This window comes from Orbicella faveolata, unplaced genomic scaffold (assembly GCF_042242905.1).
Source record: "Orbicella faveolata isolate gen_17 unplaced genomic scaffold, um_ofav_v1 contig_1, whole genome shotgun sequence".
NCBI lineage: Eukaryota > Metazoa > Cnidaria > Anthozoa > Scleractinia > Merulinidae > Orbicella > Orbicella faveolata.
Genome location: NW_028301536.1, coordinates 17,078,733 through 17,087,174, shown reverse-complemented (window position 1 = coordinate 17,087,174; position 8,442 = coordinate 17,078,733). Strand labels below are relative to the sequence as shown.

At 39.1% G+C, this 8,442-nt stretch overlaps 2 protein-coding genes across 2 annotated transcripts; both read left to right on the top strand.

Moving 5' to 3' along the window:
• Window positions 1–348: 348 nt before the first annotated feature.
• On the top strand, window positions 349–2,178 carry LOC110045687 (uncharacterized). The gene has a single exon (XM_020751302.2). It carries the CDS (start codon window positions 444–446, stop codon window positions 1,107–1,109), a length of 666 nt encoding a protein of 221 aa, XP_020606961.2. The 5' UTR covers window positions 349–443; the 3' UTR covers window positions 1,110–2,178.
• Window positions 2,179–3,298: 1,120 nt separating this feature from the next.
• On the top strand, window positions 3,299–8,431 carry LOC110045686 (nematocyst expressed protein 6-like). The gene is made up of 7 exons (XM_020751300.2): window positions 3,299–3,522; window positions 3,687–3,752; window positions 4,591–4,779; window positions 5,463–5,580; window positions 5,829–6,067; window positions 7,061–7,288; window positions 8,099–8,431. Exons 1-7 carry the CDS (start codon window positions 3,396–3,398, stop codon window positions 8,122–8,124), a joined length of 993 nt encoding a protein of 330 aa, XP_020606959.2. The 5' UTR covers window positions 3,299–3,395; the 3' UTR covers window positions 8,125–8,431.
• The last annotated feature ends 11 nt before the right edge of the window (window positions 8,432–8,442 follow it).

Here is an 8,442-nt window from a genome sequence, read left to right as displayed (position 1 = left end):
AAAAAATTTCGCAAAAACAAAAATAGTAGTTTCTTGTTATAAACATCTTTTAAGTGACAGGTGAGCAAACAGACACTGACCAACGTTACGTTCTGAGTCAGTCCAATGCATGGGTTATGTTAACATCACTCTCTCGTAAAAGAACCTATACCTAATTGAAATCAAACCATATCGACTTTTTAGTCAAACTCTGCCGTTTTCATGGCGAGGTGAACTGGTTGTTTAATTAATTTTCTCACTTTGTCAACAAACAGTTTGCTCCTGTGGGACCAGCCTATTGTTCATTGTCTAAATTGTTAGCACCTTTAATCCTGTTTTCTTAGAGATCAGCCTCTATTGTTTGCGCCTCCTTTGTCACCAAGTAGAAAAGTACAGTTTGATTTTGCGTCGGTCAAACACTTGTATCGTTGGGGCTTCAGCAATGACTACTGGTTTATGATTGAATGATGTCGCCAGAGAGTAAACTTCCAAAGAAAACAGGACAGGAATTAGGGAATTTTTCATTCTACTCTACACCGTGCGCGGAAGGAGATTTATTGCAGATCAAACAATCGTCGAATGCGAGGCCATTACGTGTCGAATTTGCCTTGCCGGAAACAGATTTGGAACAAGCTGAAACTCGCACTACCAGCAAAGAAATAATTGCTTTCCCTACACTTCCATCTATTTGTGAGTTTACAATGTTCTCGAGCAACCAGCCACTAACGGAATCCGGGAAAAAGGTGTCTCAAATTCGCCCTCTGACAAAACTTCCACCAATGTACAGTAACGCGCGAGGTGGAAACATAGCTATCAAGAACGGTGCCGCTAGTGGTTTAACAACACATAAGGAAAACGAAGGGCTTGTGGAGAACAAAGCCGGACTGGTTACATGCACCAAACAAGACCTTCGAATAGAAGTGAAATGTAAGTTACCCGAGGAATACCGAGATCCAACATACAAAGAAACCAAAAAGCGAATTTGGGACTGGTTAAAACAGTCAGAAGCACACCAGCCAGCGTATTTACGTCGTGCCAACGCTTTTAGAAAAACAGTGAATTTGGACAAGTCGTCTGGCACACAATACGTAAAAACTTTACAACACGCCTCTCTTACAGAAAGGATTTAACTGACTCTAGTCAGTAGTAACTGATTGGTATATAACGCATCTCATTTATTTATAGATATATAATTTAATTTGTTTTAGGCTAGTTATAAATGCACCTATATCAAATACAAACAAATACAAACAAATAAGAGAATAATGGACAGACCAACGAATTGGTGAGGATACAGTTTAATCTGGTCTCACTTTTGTGCTGTTTATTGAGGTTATGCTTCTATTATTTACTCACTAGACAAGAAGAGAAAGAGACCAGTAGATTCCACAGTGGGTAGTTCCAATCTGTTTCACTATTAATTACAATAAGCTAGTTTAGAAGTTGCCTTCAGAGCATGGACTGACATTTTGAAGTATCTTTTGTTTGTTGTGAAGTGTATTTCGCGCTCAGTGTAATTAAAAGCTACTGAATTTAAATTCTTGTATATTTCTTATAATTGGAATCTTTCAGTGATAGTTTCCCGCTGAATCTGGGTAATGTATTTCGGGTATACTTACATTTTACTTTCATTCTTGGCTACCGCTCATAACGGAAAAGCATTTCATTATATAGAGTTAAAATAATCAATTGATTAAAATTAGGAGCAGTGATCACTAAAAAGTAGATTGTTCATGTAAACGGCTCCTTCTCTGTAGGCGGGTTCTACGAGATTCATCAGAAAAATAACGTATTTTAGAAGCCAGATAGTACCCTTTGCAGCAGTAGGGAATAGGATCCAGACTGCAAAAGACTTTGTTCGGCCACAACAGATGACAAAAGTACTTGGGAAGGCTGTTAAGATGTTGCTGATATGACTTGCCATTAATGAACTTTACTAATAGCCTGAGTATCGACCTTCACAACAGAGAGGCGAGAGTGCAGGAGGAAAGAAGAGGAAAACGGCGTTTCTTTCTTTCCCTCTTCTTTTTTCCTTCCCCTGCCGCCTTTCTTTAGAAAAGCCAGATACCCAGGCTATGAATTTTAATTTGAACTACTGAAACTAACGCTATGCATGAGATAGCTTTCCACCACTTCTGTAAACCAACAGAGAATTCGAAATGATGATCCTTAGATAAAAGGATTACTGATACGCTTTAAGATGCCTTAATTAGTACCTGTTCTTTGGTCAATCTCTATTTAACACGTTTATCAGCAAACAAAGAATTAGCAGAATCAGTCTTCGAGAAATATCGAAGGACGACCTTAGCTGCTATTGTAACTGTCTCTCAAAAACAGGTTTACCATTTGAAACCTTTGTGAGTTAGGTAAACTATCTGTAGTGTGATCAGAATTGTTCTGTGCGTTCGAGGTTCTCAGGAAGACAAAAGTGACCAATCAAAGAGGCTGACGACCAACTTTTCATCTCGCTCTGATAATTCATAGAGTACACGAGATCGTGGCACGCGGTCTACAGTATTGAGTGGCCTTTGCGCAAGTTCTAATGCACTTCATATCTAATTTGCCAGTTGCAGATGAGGTACCCAGCTACTCCCAGCTAGAAATTGCCAAGTTAATTTCCAGAATACAGTCAGACCTGACCCAGGTCCTGATCAGTGGGCCAAAATTTTCAATCTTTCCAGAATCAGACTTTGACTGACAGGTTTGAAAAGGGAAGACCCAATGATTTGCCGTTGAATGCTTGGTTGATAAATTTATTTGCCATGATTGTTCTGGAAATCTAATAGCCACTTTAAAATAAACAAATTGGCCGTTTGGGTGTGGGATGAAAAAGAAAAAAAAATCTGAGTCCCCGACGGAAGAGGCATATACTTCACCATCCACCCACTGGCCGGATCCAGTAACCACCAAGCGAAACAGAGATGCACTATTTTTGTGCTATGCAAATGAAACGCTTTGTAACACCTGTACGACAAAAAGAAGAACTCGTTCTTGCAATGAAATTAGAACAATGGCAATAATTATTAATCGAAACAAAAGGAGTTTACGTTAAGAAAAACGATAAAGGATCTACAAGAAATTAAGTAAAGTATTGTGTGCTCTTTAAATCCGTCGGTGTTAGAATATGACCTGAAACACCGCTTGTACATGTAAGAATGAAAATTAAGCACGGCTCTAGAAATTAATTTTGATACCAGTTCTGTTTTTCAAAAGCTCTTGAGTGCCACTAGATTCACTAGATTGTTTCGTTTCCTGTATTTGGTTATCACGATTTAATTTTCAAATGAACTGACAGCTTTTCAATCAGGTACCAGAACTCCCATTTATATGCATCCCCTCAAGTCTGCCATGTGCAGTCTCGTTAACAGTGAAATATATGATATCAATATCAAGAAGATAGTCCTCAATTTTCTTCTATGTACGGAGTCAATTTGTACCGCACTGGCTTCCATGTTGCCGGTGAAACAATGACGCTACATTTAACCACTGCAGTAGTGTCCTCTGTGTTAATTTGCACCGTACTGGCTTCCATAGTAAAAGATGGTAAGTTTGACTAATTCAAGCTTGAAAACCGAGCTTATAGAAACGGTTTCTCCCATCATGGAAAGGCTTTCTTTTATCCCCGGGTACTTTCCAATTCATTATCCAAAAAATTGTATGATATTCTTTATCCTCAGTTTTATTTACAATTCTCTTCGATATTTCAGACATCGATCAAGATATTGAAGAATCGGATCCCATGATGTTTGAGCTGTATGACCAACAAATGCGAGGTTAGAAAAGTATAAACACCAAGACTCCTAATATTCGATTTTTCTTACTAAGAACATCTAACATCCATATCTTTCTGTCGGTCTATTAATTATATTCGTACATATTAAACTGTCGGTCTATCCACCTGCCAGTATATATCCATCAACGGTGTCCGGGCATCCACAGACTAGTGTACTATCCGTCAAGATCTCGTCCACCGTCCGCCCATAGTCATGTATGCGTTTCCTCGTTCGTTTATTGATTAGACGTGGAAAATGACTTTGAAGAAGAAGGCGGGGAGGGATGCCACTTAGCTGAAGTCTAAAATTTGCCGTACTACTTTTACACACTTTTCATTAATACCTCAAGCAGGCTGCAGAAAAAAGAAAACTTTGGGCTGTGGATCGCTAGCCAGTAACTCTTTTGGGAGCGTTCGACGTTCTTTTGTTCATTCATTGGTTTATTCGTTCCTTTGTTTGGTCGGTCGGTAGGTCGGCCTTCTAGTCGGTCGGTCGGTGGTCGACCTTTTATAGCATTTTTGTCCGTGGCCTTTTAGTCTATTCTCCATCTATCGCCTTATTTTCAAATGTACCGGCTTTAGTCTGAAACTAAGATACACTCTAAAATGAGTACCCCTAGCTGCAAGGAATAAAAGAGCTTCTCAGCCTAGGTTGTAAAAATGAACTCATCAACTCAGAAAAAAATTAAATGAAACAAGACAATCAGAATAATAAATTGGTTTTGAAGTTTTTCTAAAAGTTCCATACAGGTACCTCAGTACAAAAACTGTCTCCGCTGCTTAAACTGAGTTCATGTCTATGTCTTATTCTTGTTGGCATATGCTGATGGGTGGACAAGAAACATTTGGAGAGTTGAACCTTGGAAAGGAATACTTTGAAGGTGATATGGTACTGACAGAGGAGCAAAGAAAAAATATTCAAAACATTTGGCAAGACGGTAACTCACAGGGCCAGGATTTGGCGCCCACTGGCTTTCGACAACTATGGCCCAACAACACAGTTCCATACTCCATAACCACAAGGATGCGTAAGAAGAACTAATTATTTCCAGATACATAAAGAAGAAATCAATTTAGCTATTTAGGTCAGTAAATTAACTTTGATTTCTTCAACTGCATCTGATAAACACTATGAAAGACGTCACGGTTTCAGTATGTCACGGTAAATTGAGTTCTTGTGTTGTTGTTGTTGTTTTTGTTGTTGTTGTTGTCGGGATGTTGTTGATGTTCTTGGTGTTGTGATGTGTGAAGTTTTCAAGAAACTGACACGGATAAAACATTTCCAGTGAAAGGTAACTCACTATTTAGCTAAATAGAGATAAAATCAATGGTAACTGAGGATATAACAATGCACGTTAATGTCATATCTCCAACCCGGATTGCTTTCAGCTGGAAGTAGCGCGTTTTGAGACGCGATAGCTCGATAAAACATCTCCCTGCGCTGACCGATACTAACACTCCAGAAATAGAGCTGAAAATGGAATAAGCAAGAGGGGTATCCTGCAATAGTTAGTCTCGTCTTAAGAACATTAATAGAATCCCAAAATCTTATAATCAGTCAATGCAAGTTTATTTCCTAAGCAATCTATTTTGAGGTTTTCTGGCCAAAACAGAATAGGCAGATTATTATTCAAAATGATCATGAAGAAATTATAATAATGGGGTTAACCTTATTTTTTGTACAATCGTTTTTTTTTTTTTCTCATTGCAGGGGAAGCGACTCTGTTGAATATTCGCGCAGCTATTAAGGAATGGCAAGACAGGTTGTGCCTCGTTTTCAAAGAGAGGCAGAACGAGGACGATTATATCGAGTTTGCATATGAGGGAGGGTATGTGTAGAAATGGTATGTGTAGAATCGGCTCAGGCCGATTCTTTTTAACACAAAACACATACCTCCCTAAAGCAATTCAATCAGCTGCTGGTGGCTTCGGCAGTGTTCAAGAACAGAGGAAATTGTTTACATAACTTTTACACCAGTTGCATCTTTAACTAGCTGCTCTGCACAGTCTCATGGTGCAAATGAAATATTTGTTTTTTTAATCACCTCATGATGAATTTATAATTATTCCCTTCTAGGTGCTCCTCAAGTATGGGTCGTATTGGAGGTCGTCAAGTCATTTCTGTGGGCTCTGTTGGAACTGAGTATGCAGACATGTCGTGCAGGTCGCCCACACCATATGGAAGCAACGTGACGATCACCTGTAGCAAAGGAAGTATATTACACGAAATTGGGCATGCGCTTGGCTTCTACCACGAGCACAACCGACCTGATCGAGATCAGTACCTCACAGTGGTTTGGGAAAACGTTATGTCTGGTATGTTCGTAATTGCTATTTTTAGGATGACATACTTTGGTCACTCGCTAATCAAGCACCGCATATATTGAAAATCACTGTAAAAGTACAAGGTGTTTTTTGCGATTCGTGTCACACTAGTAACATGCTCACTAGTAGTACCAATCAGGATGTGTACATAGTGAAGGAAACGAATACCCTCACCAGATCGAGAGGGGACAGAACAATTCTGACAGAAGTAGCCGCAAGAATAGCAGTTTGATTTGGTTATCATCGTTATAACGTGTGTTGATGATGAAAAACTGGGAAAAAATCCCGAGCCAAACGAGAATGAGAGGAGCTGCGAGAAGTTTGCCGAGGAAGGAACTCCAGTACACAAAAAAAAAAGAAAGAAAGAAAGAAAAGAAAGAAAAAAGAGAAACTCTTGGGCACTCTTATTGGCTCTCTCAACTCTTAGAATTAATAGGATAACTATAAACGACGTTAGCACCGAAACTAGCGCTTTTTCTATGACAACTAATTGTAAATCAGTTTCGCTAGAAGCAAATCGAGGTCACTAGGATTAAAATCTATAAAATAAAAGTCATTTTGCATGTGACGCCCAAAAGCTCTTTGACTACTTATCCAAGAAGACGCACAAATTAAAACTGTTACCTGTATTGCCTCGGGTTTGGTTTTCTCCTTTACATCACATTGCAACCGCAAATATATGAGAGAAGATTGCTGAGAATTGCAATCGTTACACTAAATTGTAAGCCTATTCCGGGTTCTCAGGTTGTGTGAAATGACAGCGAAATTACAAGACCTTCTTGCCTTAAATTTATACATAACGATTGCTAACAAGCATGTTATAAATAAGAGCAAAATCTCTGGAGGCGAAAAACTAAAATCCACACATTTTTCCAATATAGCCACGTTCTCGCACATTAATCCAGCTTTATAATAGTTCAATGCTTTCAGGCTCTTTCGTTTCATCCCACCTGAAGTACTATCTTTGTATGTACATGTTTACAGGATGTAGAGTTCACTTCAGGAAGGAAAGATTCATGACGATCGATTCCTTGGGTGTCAAATACGATTATAATTCAGTGATGCACTATGGTCCTTTCTTCTTTGCTCGAGAGAGGGGCGAGCAAACGCTGCGCACAAAAATTAAAGGAGTACGTATAGGACAACGAGAAAAGCTTAGCCTCTTAGACGTCCAGAAAGGGTTATTGCTTTATGAATGCGACAAAGGCAACGGTAAACATAGTAGTCCTAGGACAGTTAATTACCCTTTCAATCAATTTTGCTAAACTAATTCTCATTAATAGGTCATTTGACAGTTGTGTTCTTAGTTAACTGACCTATGAACTCAAGCGAGGCTATAGGTGACCTTGCTTGGATAAAAACCTCTCTGTTTTTCTCATCAGTTTAAATGTCAACTAGTTAGCAAAGGAACAACTTGATTTACACAACAAAAGCAGTGAGGTCTTTATCAAAACAAGGTCACCTGCAGCCTCTCTGCCATTTAAAGGCCAGGTCACTGAGCAGACAACTGTAAAATGGTCTATTGGTAACGTTTGCATAAATAGATTCGCGGTGTTTGTTATAAATAGAGAGGATGGCAGAAAATCGGAAACGAAGAGTTAAGAAAGTGATAAGGCGTGAGCAGGAGATACAAAGGGAGGGACGGGAGGGCACAACAGGGGAAGAGTAATTGACTTTTAGCGTCTCGAAAAACACAAAACACTTGGTCACCAACGGGCCACAAAAGTCTGGCTGTGTTAACAGGGTGGCCTTATCATAAGGGGTTCTTTACATAAAAAAAAAAAAATGACTGAGTGAGCTTTTGTGTGGGCCAAAATAAAGTGGCCGTATTAACGAGGTGGCTGTGAGGCGGCGTTCTACTGTATGTTTTGAACAGTCCACCACGCCAGTAGACGGAAAATTGAGGTTGACTGGGCGGCAAGTCAGTTCAATTCGGGCGCAACGAAATGGTATTATTTGAAGGTGGTTTATACAAAGCATGGCAAAGGTCATTACATTTCGTTTTATTGGTTTTGATTTCAGATTCGAAAATGGAGGAAACAAAGTGACCATAAGCTGGCACTGGACACATTTCTCAATGTTTTAATAAATGGCTGCACAAGAGAAGCGACGGAAACAGTGGACTGTCATCAAATCACGAAAGGGTGAATCAGGAACGATGTGGAAAATTGACAAAATCGCAAAGCCACTGATAACTTAGTGTATCAACTTCAATATATATATACATGTATGGCAAAGAGCCATAGTTTTTAGAAAACTGTTGTTATTTACAAAGTTTGGCCCTTTTTTCTATGAACGAAGATGTCAAATGTATTTTAGAAAATAAACTGTCCAGCCGGAAAAAAGTCATGAAAAGTCATGTTCTC